At 43.6% G+C, this 16040-nt stretch overlaps 1 protein-coding gene across 1 annotated transcript; it reads right to left on the bottom strand.

The window, feature by feature from the left end:
• Positions 1-1081: 1081 nt before the first annotated feature.
• HENMT1 (HEN methyltransferase 1) lies at positions 1082-8468 on the bottom strand. The gene is made up of 6 exons (XM_028102138.2): positions 8354-8468; positions 6407-6519; positions 5653-5787; positions 3486-3665; positions 2430-2619; positions 1082-1592 (listed from the first exon to the last, which is right to left on the bottom strand). The coding sequence occupies exons 1-6, from the start codon at positions 8462-8464 to the stop codon at positions 1158-1160; spliced, it is 1164 nt and encodes a 387-aa protein (XP_027957939.2). The 5' UTR covers positions 8465-8468; the 3' UTR covers positions 1082-1157.
• Between the last annotated feature and the right edge of the window lie 7572 nt (positions 8469-16040).

Below are 16040 nucleotides of genomic sequence, written 5' to 3'. Positions count from 1 at the left end.
TAGAAAGGTGGGGGTGGAGGGACTGAAGAGTTGGTTAACAAGAGACTATGTGATCAGATTCTATTCTTGAGTCCCTTCTTTCCCGACCCTCCTCTTCAAATCCACTTTCTACTTATTAACCAACCCTTCAAAAAAAACTTGGGAACTATGACCCCAAGAGGCCTTTCCTAGGCACCAACACCCCACAGCCAGCCTGCCCCTGGTTAGTGAGGCTATGACAGCTGTGGCAGACTGGCAAGTGGCCAACGGTCCTTCGCTCCTTGTTCCTTCCCGGGAGGACATGAACTGGGCACACATCAGCTCAGAAGAAACTACAACTCCCAGCTTTCGAGTGGTAAGGTGATCCTTCCATCTGCTCAATAAGGAGCAGAACAGTGGTGTAGAACCAACCTTACCAGAAAGCTAGCACATGCCCTGTCCCTTTCTTTGCTCTTTCTCCTTGGAATAGGATTTGCAATATTCAAGTGGTAACAAACTCAAAAACAGGGCGCCTGGGTGGCTCAGATGGTTAGGTGTCTGCCTTCGGCTCAGGTCATGATCCCAGGGTCCTGGGATCGAGTCCCGCATCGGGCTCCCTGCTCCTTGGGAGACTGCTTCTCCCTCTGCCTCTCTCTCTCTCTCTCTCTCTCTCTCTGTCTCTCATGAATAAATAAATAAAATCTTTAAAAAAAAACAAACTCAAAAACACCTTCATCCCTGAGGTACATCAGAACAGGAAGGCAGATGAATAGGTCCCTTTAGTGGCAGAGGTCAGCGTCTCAGCTAACCTCTATACTCAGGTCTCTCATTTAAACCAGTTTCCACCCCAGGGTGAAGCTGTTCATTCTCAACTGGTACAATAACCCCAATTCCACCCAGTAAGCTGCCAGGGATGAGACTGCTTTTATCTCCAATTATTTCCTGTATGTTTTAGGCAAATATTACAGTACAGGTGAGCATTTAGCCCAAAGGAGGTAGAGAATCCTAGAAACTTTTGAAACTTATTCCCTGGGAAAAGGTTTTATTTTGACAATCCAATTTGCTTTAAGAATGTTTAAAGTCACATCCAACTGGGTCTAACAGAAACATGAACAAACGCATTATGAACCCTCTCCACCACCCTGCAAAAAGCATATGAAAAACAAGGTTAGAGAAATTCAAAACCAAGTTGCCTAAACTTACGACTCCAGCACAGGGCTGATTAAATGCTCATCAAAGAGGCGTTGTGTTTGGTAATCAACCAACTCCACCTGCACCGCACTTTGATCTCCATTCAGTCGAAGTCCCTCAGCAAGTATTGTTCTCAGCTTCTCCATACTACCCGCCACCAAGTGGTTCACCTTCGGATAAATAATGAGTCTTTCCAGGGGTACGTAGAACTTCTCTCCCACACTGTAAGGTTTGGGGGACTGCTCTATTTCGGCCCTTTGAGCTTCTGTTAATCCAAACTGTGGGGTACAACTGCCAAGTGGTACCACTCGATCACCCTCCCTTTTCCTCAGACCCCGGAGAAACCTGCTTTTCATTAAGCCGATTGCTTTGACCGACTCACTACTCAGAGTAAGCCGGAAGTATTTGCTTTGCTGTAAACTCGGGTATGACGTGGTGTAAACCTGAAGGAAAAATTGGAAGAGGTTTCACTTCATTAGTAACTTCTTACATTATTAACTGTGTATTAACTATACATATCAAATCCTACTACCATGCATGCCACCATATAATGGGAATCAAGCCACAAGCACAGTCATTAACTATCTGATATGCTTTAAAAATTCTAATGATCGGGGCGCCTGGGTGGCTCAGTCGTTAAGCGTCTGCCTTCAGCTCAGGCCATGATCCCAGGGTCCTGGGATCGAGCCCCGCATGGGGCTCCCTCCTCAGCGGGAAGCCTGCTTCTCCCTCTCCAGCTCCCCCTGCTTGTGCTCCCTCTCTGTGTCTCTCTCTGTCAAATAAATAAATAAAATCTTTTAAAATCTTTAAAAAAAAAATTCTAATGATCAAAGCCAGCTTTCCACCAATTCATACCAACTCAATGTTCCTACATGACATTAGAGAAATGCTTAGGAGGGCAACGTGCTTATTCTTCACCATACCTCCTGAAACCCAAAGGGCCTGAGAAGCTTGGAGGTTCAGCTGCAATACTCATTTCCTGAGCCACGCTATGGAGGAAGTGCTGCTGATCCTAACAAATTACAATAGGGGGTCACTGGCACATCAGCTTGGAGGCTTTCCAGGACTTCTGATCTTTCTCTGTAATGTGCTTTGAGACATGACAAAAGGCCAGGTGGTCTCCAGGGCTAAGAAGATAGACCAACCCTGAAGGCAGTTGTGGGCATGAAGGATTCTAAGCTCATTTACATTTATCTCTACAGTGGGGACCCCTACAGAGTTCACCATCCTAACCCACGTGCTTCTTACTTACCCTGGTCACTACCTCAAAGAATACTCACAACTTCATAAATGTGTTCCTCTGGAACGTGTTCCTCTGGCTCTGAAATGCTCGATTCAGTCGCCTTTGCTATGTTTTTCTGGAAGACCCCTATCTGGGTACAGTATCCAACATGCTCAGCTCCTGCTGGTGGATCCCCCACACCAGTGAACTCTACAGAGTAATTGTACAGTTTTGCCACATCCAAAGCCCTAAAATCAAAAGAAATGCATTTTTGAAAGGTTTGGTTAAATTAAAAATCTCCAGTATAATAGAAAATACAATGAGCTAAAATGCTTCCCAACTTGCAAATTCTTACAGCAACACATAATGCCACACAGGGTTTACTTACTTCTGAGGGGCTTTAGGGTCCTGAGTCAAGTTTCCAGGTAATCACAAAAATATGGAGAAAGGGAAAGTTATGGAGCAGAGAGTGTAGGCATGAGAAAGGAGACCACAATGGCTACAAACTCCTATTTGGGTTTGCAATCATGACAGAAACATGACCATCTGTCCATCTGTCAAGGAACACTTGTGTCAGGGCATAAGGCTCACCCTCACTGCCCTATACACACCCCCTTCCTGTTTTGTTTCATCTCCACACCAATACTCCTACTCCTGACATCATATCAGAAGATACCTGGTGCCGGGCGCCTGGGTGGCTCAGTCGTTAAGCGTCTGCCTTCAGCTCAGGTCATGATCCCAGGGTCCTGGGATCGAGTCCCACATCGGGCTCCCTGCTTGGCGGGAAGCCTACTTCTCCCTCTCCCACTCCCCCTGCTTGTGTTCCTGCTCTTGCTCTCTCTCTCTGTCAAATAAATAAATAAAATGTTTAAAAAAAAACAAAAGAAGATACCTGGTGCCCCACTTTGCTTAGCTGCCTGAGACCAAAAACTTCCATTTATTTTGCCCAAATATGGTGATCCCTTTTATTAAATACCAAGCTGAATTTTGGGAAACTTTATTAGGATAAAAAACTTCAGTCATGTACAGGTATCAAGACTGACTTCCTGTGGGGTAATCTCCCCCCACCCCCTCAACCCCACCACAAAATTCACAAAAACATTTATGAACTCACCACGTCTGAAACTGCGTTCTGTTCCACTCAAATCTGTGATCTGGATCTCTAAAGGTTGATGCTGGAAACAGGGGATTGAATTCAGAGTTTGGTGTGCTGATGACAACCATACCCGGAGAAAAGTACCCAAATACGACTTCAGGAAACTTGGCCAGATCTTCAGAATCTAAGTGTTCTATCCTGAAATGGTCAATGGGAAAGACAATGCAATTATTTTCCTAGTTGATTTAGCAAAACAATCTCTACATTTATCCCTTCTGAATCTTTAAAACGGTACTTACATGACCTAAATACTCACCCTGCCCTTGGACCACGTTGCCCCCTCTTTCAGGGCTCTCTGGGCCTCGTTGTTGGTAACTAAAAAGTATGAGCATAAGTATAAGCTCCCCAGGAGGCGTGCAGTGCTATGAGACTAGAACACATGCCTCACAAAAGTTGTGGGTTTCAGCATCAGATCCCAGTAGATTCTCACCCACATCCAAGGACCAGAACAACTGCCCCAGTACAGGCGTCCACTAGACCCAGTGAGCCATTTCTATCCTGATGCTATATGTTAATCTAATCCACTTTTATCTTTGCCTTAAAGAGGAACAGGAGAAGCAATTTGACACAGAGTATATGCCTGAAAAATGTTGTGGGTTTTTTTTTTTTAAGATCTTTATTTATTTGACAGAGAGCGAGCGAGCAAGAGAGGGAACACAAGCAGGGGGAGTGGGAGAGGGAGAAGCAGGCTCCCCGCCGAGCAGGGAGCCCGACATGGGGCTCGCATGACCTGAGCCGAAGGCAGATGCTTAACGACCGAGCCACCCAAGCGCCCCGAAAAAAGTTTCTAAAGACACAACTGACATGATTTTTAGGGCAAATGTGCACATATATCTCCCCATAACCACTACAGCTCAGCAGGATGGTGATGGGAGGGCAACATAACCGTTCAGACCAGTAAGAGGAACACACATAGGTAAATGACTCAGGAGCTTCAATTTGGCTTCTTTGCAGTATCAGTGCAAATACTACACATCAAAACATGTATAGTTAGAGCTATAATGCACTTAGAGTGAAATTTATTGCTTTAAATTCACACATTAGAAGAAAAAAAAATCAATGCATAAGCGTTAAGACAATGGAGGAAAAAAGAGCAAAAATCTGAATCAGAAAAATCATATGACCCAATAATCCCACTCCCAGGGTTAAATGAAACTTGTGTTCATGTAAAACCTGTTCCATGAATGGTATCGGTTCTATTCATAATAACTCCACACTGGAAACCCAAATAGCCTTAAATGCTTGAAAAGGTGGCGTATCATACAAAGGAATACTCAGGAATAAGGAACAAACTGCCAAGAAATTAGATAATTTTATAGTGTTCTCAAAAACAATGCTGCAAAATGGATGATGCTGGCTGGGGGTGAGAGAAAGGTGTGGCCACAAAGGGGTCAGCCCGAGTTTGTTTGGGGGTTAATGGAACGGTTCTGTGCCTTGACTGTAAGTTACATTAAACTACATGTGTTAAATTCCACAGAAATGTACCTGTGCTCAAATATAAAGATTTGTCAGAGAAAGGACGCATGAGCACAAGCAGGGGGAGCGGCAGAGGGAGAAGCAGGCTCCCTGCTGAGCAAGGAGCCCAATATGGGGCTCCATCCCAGGACCCTGGGATCATGACCTGAGTCGAAGGCAGACGCTTAACTGAGCCATCCAGGCGTCCCTGCTCAAAAATACTGTGTTTAAAAAGTAGGGGCGCCTGGGTGGGCTCCATGATTAAGCGTCTACCTTTAGCTCAGGTCCCTGGGATCCAGCCCTGTGTCCTGTCGGGCTCCCTGCTCAGCGGGGAGCCTGCTTCTCCCTCTGCCTCTGCCCCTCCACCCAGCTCATGCTCTTCCTGGTGCTCTAGAGGTCTCTTGCACTCAAAATCCTTAAAAAATAAGGAAAACTTTAAGAGGTGAGTCTGGATACAGGATATTCCTGGTGCTATTTTGCAGCTCCTCCATCTGTAAATCTGAAATTAAAGTCAATCCCGTCAACTTGCTTTACAAATAAATTTGATTACAACTTAAATCTAGTTAGGACACTCATACAACTTAAATCTAGTTAGGACACTCAATTTACTGAGAACAAAATCAGATTTTTCTAATAAATTTATACAGTAAGAATCAGTTTTAATACTTACAATTCAATACATGTTATCAAGTCAAATCCACACAAACGGGAGTCTTTTTGTACAGCAGAACCACGGTACAAGGTTATGGTCAAATCTAGTTCCCGAGGAACGATGTAACCCCCCACTCCTGGAGACAACCTACCCCTGCAAAAACAGAAGGGAAATTAACACTATAATCTATTCAGAATCTCACCAGCTATAGAATTCTGATGATCTGATCCTCTGATCAGTGTCTACCTAAATGAGTTTTCTATGACTTGAGGTAGTAAGCACGAGGTCATAGGGTTAACTTCCTCATAGATTACTGGCCAATGAGAACAAGATTGAATACTGCCGATGCTCTCGCCATTTAATACTTTTGGTCTTCCAGCTCCCTTTGGATCACTGATTAACTTTCTTTAGAAGAAAAACAGTCCTGAAAAAAATCTGCAAGTCAATATATATGAGACTGGAGAGCTGCTCGGGCTTAAATTAAAGAGGTCTGGGGCAATTTCGATCCTCTAATGAGTTCTCCTGGTGTCCAGCGTTTTGCCATTGAAAATTGAATCTGCAATGCTTTGTCTACTATAATTTAACAGGCTATACTTTCTACGTTGGTAGGAAAAACTACTGTATCATTCACAATGTTATGGCACAGTCATTCAGTGAGCTTGATTGAGGCTCTCAGTGCCAATCTTTTAAAATAAGCTGTATAAAACGACACTTCCTCATAGTGCTACTCGTTTTAGATTAATGCACAATACTTTCAGAAACTTGGTCTTACCCTCCCCATTCAAAGGGTCTGGCAGCAATATCTACTCCAACAAGATACTGAACACAGCGGTGATATTTCAGCATCCATAAAAGTGTGGCATCACCGAATCCCAAGTCTGCAATCTACGGGTGAAACAGAACATTGAAGACATTACTGCCAGAAATCAAATAGGACCAAAAACTTTTAGAGTGTAAGTGGTTATCAGAATTACCATATAATTATGTCAAGATCTTTTTGGTAGAAAAAAAGTACACAAAAAGGAAATTAGTCTGAAACTTAAGGGAGGAGTGGGCAGGAAATAAGCTGTTAGTGTTTGGACTGTAAGAAAGGAATTCAGGTGTGTACCTGGCACCCAGAACACCCTCAGGGTCTGGCACCCAGAAAATCCCACATGGTAGGCAGGTACCCTATAAAACAAAACTTTGAACCTCTGAGCGGCTTCTAACTTAACACAAGGGTGCCTGATCTTGACCAATGTTTTAGGGATTTATATTCAGTGTTGTTAATCTAATCCCCTAATGTACATTTGTATGTATTCTTAAATGGATTTCTTAATTGTGCACTAAAGTCTTCATTAACCGCTATCACCTAAATTTGATTCCCACTTTAGGAGGAAAAGAAAATTAAGATTTAAGTTTAATGGCCCCCAATCCCAAAGATATCCCAAATCAGCTTCCAGGGTAGCTAACTGGCTCTAATCCAGCCTTAATTAAGGGGGTACCTGCAGATTTTAACTATTTTTGGATACTCAAACATGAAAGATACCATATTATCCTAAGATGCACAAAGTGTTAAATCTGAAACAGAGTAAAGTTTACCTCAAAATTCACTCCATCAGAAAACCAATTATAGCATTTACTAAGTTGCTTCCAAAAAAAATTCCCCTCTGGAAAAAGGGAATATAACTATACCCTAGCAATAGGCACATTCAACCTATATTCAATCCAATTTTTCCTCAGATGTGTTTCATTTTTTTACCTTCAATATTTTAGGTAAACCTTGCAATCTACCACAATATTACACCCTTAGCCACAAGCAGTAATTTTCCTTTCTGAAGCTGGCATATTTATGGGACAGTGGGAGAAGGGTTACACAGCCTCAAAAAAAAACCTAGTCTGGGGCGCCTGGGTGGCTCGGTTGGTTAAGCGTCTGCCTTCAGCTCAGGTCATGATCCCAGGGTCCTGGGATGGAGTCCCGCATCGGGCTCCCGGCTCAGCCAGGAGTCTGCTTCTCCCTTTGCCTCTCCCCTCCGGCTTATGCTCTCACTCTAAAATAAAAACTTTAAAAAACCTAGTCCAAAAGCCAACTACAGCCTTAGGAAGTTTTAAACTGTTTTGTACATAGTATACCCAATTTCTTGTTAACCAAAATTTAGCTCAAGCTTCTCCTTCCGGGCGCCTGGGTGGCTCAGTTGGTTGGGCGACTGCCTTCGGCTCAGGTCATGATCCTGGAGTCCTAGGATCGAGTCCCACATTTGGCTCCCTGCTCAGCAGGGAGTCTGCTTCTCCCTCTGACCCTCCCCCCTCTCATGTGCTCTCTCTCTCTCAAATAAATAAAATCTTTAAAAAAAAAAAACAAAAAACTTCTCCTTCCCACAGACCCCTGAACTTTACCCTGCCCTCAGTCTGAAGACAGAAGCAGCCTGTATTTAAGGCCCCTTCCCGGAAAACAGGATAGCCTTAGATTAACACATTATACTCTCCAATCACACCACTTTCATCCCACTCCCCCACAGATCAGTTGTTTACTCTAGAGAAAAACCTTTTTCCCCTTTTCCCCAACTATTGGTGCATGCAGCTCTTATGGTCAGTGTTCTCCCTATTGCACTAATCCCTTCCCTTCCTTGCAACACATCTTCAAATAGCCTCTGCTCACTTGCCAAATCCTTAAGTTTTTCTTGTATTTTTTGCCTAAACAGTTGATAAGACAGTCTTCAGTGTTTGGAAAGATACTTACCTTCCTGAGTCCATGTCGATTCACTAAGTTTTTAACAAAGCAGTATCTCTGTTCATACACTGGTGGTTTGAACTCAATCACTTTCTTGCTGGGAACTTCACAATTATCCATACTGTTGCACTGAAACAGAAATCATGTGCAACTTCAGGAATTAAGAAAAAACCAGCTTCGTTTCCCAATTACTTGGTAAAATCCATTGGCCTTTCAACCACCTCTGTCCAAAAAAAAAAAAAAAAATATCACCCAGTGGTACTGCATTTCCTCCACGGTTCATCCAAGCCTCCACGGTCTTTTATCTTTTATTAAGTGATAATCTGGCTTTATGCTTCTGAGGGCTTAGAGTCAGCTGAAGGGAAAACTACTAATGCATTTAACAAGTCTAAGTCTCCTAGCCACAAGGGACCTTTAATGAACTGCCAAAGAATGGAATACAGGTAGGCAGGAGATTGAGACTCCTTGACGAAACTAAAGTCAGGCTCCTCTAAGCCGTCTTCTGATTAGGCCTTGACCTGGACACCATCCTGTCTTGGGCCTGCTTAGGCCAGTTTAGCAAGAATCCTACTAAGTCAAGTTAGAGAATTCCCCACCCTTAATCTCATAATCTGATCAAATTCCTTGCCACCACCCCTTAATAATCTGATCCCCCTGAGCTGCCTTATCAAGAATCCTATTGGGTGCCTGCGTGGCTCAGTCGTTAAGCGTCTGCCTTCGGCTCAGGTCATGATCTCAGGGTCCTGGGATCGAGCCCCGCATCGGGCTCCCTGCTCAGTGGGGAGCCTGCTTCTGCTTCTCCCTCTCCCTCTCCCACTCCCCCTGCTTGTGTTCCGTCTCTTGCTGTGTCTCTCTCTGTCAAATAAATAAAATCTTTAAAAAAAAAAAAGAATCCTATTAAATTCTGCTTAAAACCCAAAACTCTTGTGGTCTCTTCCATCCGCTCAGCCCTTCTGCTCATGGCTATAAATCCCCAGCAGTTGAAAATGGGGGTTTTCACCATCTCTCCCCTACTGCAATGCTCTTGTGGTGGTCCTGACTGAAGACTTCCTTTTATTTAAGTCTTAATAAGGCATTTTTAAGTGTTCAGTAACCACGTGTAGCATGTGGCTACCTATTGGACAGCACACACTCCAAATGTGGTTCCCATTGGTCCTCCTTACCTGGACTTCCTTGAAATGCAGAATCTCAGGCCTCACCCCACACCTCCTCAATTCATCTTTAGTGAACAAAATCGTCGCAGATCCAAAAGCACACTAACACTACTAAAATACCACTTGAGTATTTTTAAAGATTTTGCTACTTAAAATAACTGATACTTTTTTCACTTCATATACAAATATGGAATTTTATCTATGTATATCCTTGTTCGATCCCATCCAACACCAAGAAATGCTAGGAGCCAAATTTGATGAAATTTTACTTTTAACTACCTCACAATCCATCTCAGGGATACTTCTTGAGAGTCATACAAGCAGGTTTAAAAGAAAAGCAGCATTACCTGTTTGTTTTCTTCCATTTTGTTTCCAAGTTCAAGTTTTCTTGAAACAAAGAAGCCAATGTATCCCTTCAAGCTCTATGAATCAGCAATGACCCAACTGTAAATATGGTTTTTTATAAAGGAGACTGGATGCCAATAGTTGCCTAGATCAACAAGGGACAGATCAAGCTTCCTCCCTTCTCTTTACCTGTTATCATCTAATCAACAGAATTTGCTTAATAAGCATGGATTCAGATAAAACAGGCTCAGAAAGCCCAAGTCACTTTTCACCAGGACAAACCTAGCTAAATGCAGTTAACTCCCCTTCTTCCCTTTTCCTGCTAGGTTTGATACAATCTGAACAATCCTATGAATTACGACTATTTCATCAAAGCCCTCAAGTTTATTATCTGCTTCATCATTTTTTAAATCAGGCTCCACCACCAACGTCGGACTTTAATTCATGACCATGAGATCAAGAATCGCATGCTCTACCCCATGAGACAGCAGGCACCCCAAATTGATTTTCAATCACTTCCTCATCCATGATCAAAATGAAATTTCAAGGAGAAAAAAAAAATGCCCGAAGTAACTGAGAAGCTAAAAACACTTCCGATATCCAGTTCACTGATGGACTTGAATTTAAATTTTGGTTCTCAGCCTAAAATGTACACAACATGTCAATCACCAACTTAGAGGAGTTATTAAATCGTATCTCACCGCCCCCCCCCAAAGCGACGTAATGTCAGAGTTCTCATAGCGCATGAGTACCCGGTCCCCGCACGTCTTACCCCCGAAAGAGCACACCAGCGGGGAAGAAAAAGCGCAGCGAACACTACGGTGCTGGCCCGCGGCCACCACTGTATTTGACTTCAGGCCCCGCCCCTGACGCCCCCGCACGCACTACCTCGCTGCGTGACGTTACCCGCCCGCGGCCACACCTGCGGCGCCCACACCTGCGCCGCGGGCGCTCCCGCCGTCCGCCCTAATCTGCAGCCCGACAGCCCTGTGCCTCCAGGCTCCAGGCTGCGAGGCGTCGGTTTTGCGTCTCTTAACGGCCGCTGTGGCGCATGCCCCGAAGCCATTTTGGAGGAGTCCCTCCGAACCTTGGAGGAGACCAGTGTCCCCGCCACGCCCCCGCTGGCGCGCGGCTGCGACCCGGCCTGGCTCGCCGGGGGCCGAGACTGTTGGACCGAGGCGGCGCCGCGCCAGGTGCATCTGCGGGCCGCGAGCAGGGCGGCCGGCTCCGGCGGCTGTTGCGTTCCTGGCTCTCCGGTTCGCACAAAGAACAGAAAACGGTCCCGGGCAGTGGAAGGCAGCAAGGCCAGCGGCCAGGCTGAGCGCGAGCCGGCTGCCGGCTTGTGACCTAATCCGCCGTCTCTCAGATCCTAGGAACAATCCACAGGGCCCTTGAGGACGCTCTGGGCTGGATAAAGTCGGTCCAGTAACACCTGAGCTCAGAAGAACGTTCTTTCAGCCCCCAGCCCTCCAACTGGTAATTTCTGCATGCTGGGGGTGCAACTGTGTGATCTCTTAGAAAAGTTACTGTATCATGTCCTGCCCCTGCCAGACATCCAACTTGACACTTTATAATCAGTTATTTCTTTATTGTATGTGGTGGAGGAGTTTAAGGAGGGGAAGAGAAGATGCGAAGCTGCTTTCTTTGGGAAAAATATCTTTTTAGTCCATTATAAGAGACTCAAAAGCTGGTGTTTGTTAATGAATTAATAATCCGCTAGTATACCGTACATTATATGTTAGAACTGTACTTTCAAATATTAATACCACAATATGCAAAGGACAGTATTAACAGCTTTGGAATGTCACAAAAATAGATGACACAGTTCTTGTCTTTCGTGTTTTGAGCGGTCTGGTCTCATGGTAAAAAAAAAAACAGGCAGGGGCGCCTGGGTGGTTCAGATGGTTAAGCGTCTGCCTTCGGCTCAGGTCATGATCCCAGGGTCCTGGGATCGAGTCCCGCATCGGGCTCCCCGCTAGGCGGGGAGCCTGCTTCTCCCTCTGCCTCTGCCTCTCTCTCTCTCTCTCATGAATAAATAAACATTAAAAAAAAAAAACATACAACTCAAGCTTCACTGTTTGAGACGTTCCTATTGGCCTGGGGAAACTGCAGTTTTAGTAGATTGTCTTCATTAGAGGAGCATATTCCTTATTACAGGATATATAATTTAAACACAATCTTAAGAGTTGAGTGAATTCCACTTCTGGCTATTTTTAAATTCATTAAACAAAGGAGGCCATTAGACTGAGGTGTCCCTAATGCCTGGGCAGCCTACATAAGCAAACCCAAACCTAAGCCTGTAGATGCCTCACATGGAGACCTAAGAATATACAATGGCAAACAGCCACCTAGGCTTTCCCAAATAAGGTACCTGGTGAAGCAGTAACCAATCAAATAATTTCCTTGCTTTGCTTGGCATCTTCTGTATAGAAGTCTTTCCTCTAGTTCCTGGCAGTGGTTAGGATCTACCAGATCCAAACTGATGGTTGCTCCAATTCTTAAAAATTTCGATTTGCTTCAGTTTATCTATTAACAGTATATATGCAGAAGAATTGAAAGCAGAGACTTGAACAGATATTTGCACACCAGTGTTCACAGCAGTTACACTCAGAACAGCAAAAGGTAGCAACAATCCACATGTCCATCAATAAGTAAAAGTTGTGTATACATACAATGAAATATTGTTCATCCTTTAAAAGGAATGAAATTCTAACATGCTCCAATATGGTTGAAACTTGAAGACATTATGCTAAGTGATAAGCCAGTCACAAAAAGGACAAATACTGTAAGGGGGCAGGGAGAGGAGGAAAAATAATTTTCAGTGGCATACTTTTGGGGATATCAAATGTTAGTACTGTTCATTGTCTGAGGTTTTGTTATCTACCTGCAAACTGGACTGGATCTTCAAATCTTCTAGTTTTCTCCAATAGATATGGAGATTTTCAGTTTTCTCCCACCCTTCTGACTTGGGATCAATAAGAACAAAAACTGTCGTTTTCCCAAAACCCTGAAAGCTGAAGTTGGGTGACTTGATGTAAACTCCACAGAAATCACAACAGCTCATGTATGGACAGCCTTCATGCCTTGTTATGTGGGCCAAACCACAAAGTTCACTGGAACCAGACACCTGATGACATCACCAGAGACATTCAAACTGCAACCCAGGAGAATCTATGATTACCACTGCCTCTCCTCACTCTGAAGATGCTTCAAGCCCAACATCTAGAAATCTTCTTGACTAACTGCCCTCTGGACCCCAAAACTCAGTTTATACTCTGTTCCATTAACTTTTGTTTTTCCTTTGTTTCCATAGATGTCTCTTAATATTTTTTTTTAGGATTTATTTATTTATTTGAGAGAGAGAGTGCGAGCACAAGCAGAAGGGGCAGAGGGAGAGGGAGAGATGACCTCAAGCAGACTCTGAGTGCAGCCCCTACTCGGGACTCCATCTCAGGACCCTGAGATCACCACCTGAGCCAAAAACCAAGAGTCTTACACTTAACTGATTGAGCCACCCAGGTGCCTCTAGAAATGCCTCTTATTAAATCCCTATTGATTGCACCATTTAGGCCTAACTTTGGAAGCTCACCTGAAACATCACCTTCTGAAATGAGGTACAGCTCTTTAACTTAATTGACCTAGTCTCAGGATTAAGGACTGGGGCGCCTGGGTGGCTCAGTCCTTAAGCATCTGCCTTCGGCTCAGGTCATGATCCCAGGGTCCTGGGATCGAGCCCCACATCGTGCTCCCCGCTCAGCGGGAAGCCTGCTTCGCCCTCTCCCACTCCCACTGCTTGTGTTCCCTCTCTCGCTGTGTCTCTCTCTGTCAAATAAATAAATAAAATCTTAAAAAAAAAAAAGATTAAGGACTGGTTCAATGAGATATGGAAAAATCTACCAGCTGAGCTTCAGGATATGAAAATTGAAGACGTTTCAAAGGCAAGAATATGGGTAGTAGAATATGCTCCCGCAAAGTATGCCTCTTGGGCATCAGGGTTGTTTTGAAATGATTATTTCCAGAAACAGAAGACACAGGAGAAGCTCTGAAAACACAATAGAAGTTACCTTTTTGTAAGGGAAATTTACATTTAGAAAAGAAATCTGCATCTGTAATGGTGTCTCCCTCTTTATACCAGCCAAAGAAAGATGACCAAATCACAAGAAATCTTATAAATGGAGAAGACACACTGATTTAAATGTGCAAAACAAACCTTACCCTTGTTTACTGTGCTTTTCCTGGTAACCTCCCATAACTGGCTTCCCCCAACACCCCCACCCCAACATCTTCCTTTGTTTATACTGAAGATGGTATATAAAGTGGTGGCTTGGGCTTCCTCTGGGATTTATTCATTCTTCCCAAGTATCTCCCCTGGTTATATGAGGTATACATGTTAATAAGCTCTGTTTTTCTCTTGTTAATATGTCTTTTAATACAGGGGTCTCAGCCAAAAACTCAGAAGGGTAGAGAGAAAATTATTTTTCCTGCCCTTCAGTATGATTCCATTTGTATGAGATACTTAAAGTAGTCAAATTCATGGAGAAAAAGTAGAATGGTGGTTGCCAGGGGCTTGGGGTGGGGGAAGGAATTGGGTGTTAATGGTTAATGAGTACAGGGTTCAGTTTGGGATGATGGAAGAGTTCTAAGGATGGATGGTGGTGATGGTTGCACAACAGTGTGAATGTACTTAATGCCACTGAACTATACACCTAAAATGGGAAGTTTTAGCATAACATATAGACTTGTCAAATCAGTATCTTATACACACACCTGGGAAGAAAAATGTAAGTGTTACGTATATTTTACTACAATTTAAAAATATTTAAAGAAATTTTTGAGAAGTTAATAAATGGGGGCGCCTAGATGGCTCAGTCCATTAAGTGTCTACCTTCGGCTCAGGTCATGATTGAGCCCTGAATCGGGCTCCCTGCTCAGCAAGGAGTCTGCTTCTCCCTCACCCTCTGCCCTTCTCCCGCTCCCCTGCTCATGCTCTCTCTCTCTCCATATCTCTCTATCTAAATAAATAAATAAAATCTTTTTTTAAAAAAAGTTAACAAATCTTCTGTACAGGATTCCTGGACTTAGAGTTTTTGCCTTAAGCTGCTAGCTGCCTCATTTATGAACTTGAATTCTCACGTCCATCTCCCTTTCCAAATGTGCTTATTTCATCATTTTCCTGGTCTCCTACTCTTTTGGTGTGAAAATCATCCTTGGCTCTACCTATTTCCACCCTTCCCGCATTTGGACAATCACCAAATCTTGACCTCTTCAAGCTGTCAGTTGCATCTGTTCCTTCCAGTGGCCAGTACCCTTGCTTACCCTTTGTCATCTTGTTTTCTCATCATGCCTAATCTTACCTTCTACCCCTAGATTCTAAGTCCCACTGACACCATGCTCTACACTTTCCAAATGAGTTTAAGTCAAACAAATAGACCTATCCCCACCCACCATACTTCTCTCTTTACCCTGCATTATTTTTTTAAAGATTTTATTTATTAGTGAGAGAGCGCATGGGGCGGGGGGAGAGAAGCAGACTTCCAGCTGAGCAGGGAGCCCAATGTGGGACTCAATCCCAGGACCCCGGGATCATGACCTGAGCCGAAGGCAGAGCCCCACCCAAACACCCCTACCCTGCATTATTTTTTGCCTTAGCACTTACTGTCATCTGATAACCTACGTATTTGTTCATTTGCTTATTGTCTGTTTCCTCCCCCTAAAACATTAGCTACAAGGGACTCGGTTTTATTAGCTGTTGTATTTCCAGTGTCCAGAACACTGGCTGCCTGGTATATTGCAGGCCCTCACTAAACATTTCTTGGACAAGTTTAAGAATTATTATATTTTATGCCCTTTGTTGCTTATTATTGTAAAATAAAGTCTTGGACTTTGGCCAACTAAGAGGAGGTCTCTGGGTGGATTCATGCAAATCTATAATAAGGGTTTCCATAATAATTTCTAAACAAGTTTGTGTGTGTGCTTTCATGTATGTGACAGAGAAAAAGATTCACACATAGATTATGTTCTCAACTTTCTACATGATTATACTGATTTTCTTTATAGTAAAAAAAATTAATATTGATTTGTCTCTTACTCTCTAACCTTTGGAAATTTACTTACCCTCTCTGAATGTCAATTTTTTCAGTTGAAAAGTGAAAAATAAGATTACCCATTCAGGGACACCTGGGTGGCTCATTTGGCTA

The sequence above is a fragment of the Eumetopias jubatus genome, unplaced genomic scaffold (genome assembly GCF_037043125.1).
Source record: "Eumetopias jubatus isolate StellerSeaLion01/CBP00866 unplaced genomic scaffold, mEumJub1_p1.0 scaffold_4, whole genome shotgun sequence".
In the NCBI taxonomy this organism is placed as follows: Eukaryota; Metazoa; Chordata; class Mammalia; order Carnivora; family Otariidae; genus Eumetopias; species Eumetopias jubatus.
The sequence above is the reverse complement of the archived record's forward strand: the minus strand, read 5'-3'. Positions and strand labels throughout refer to the sequence as shown.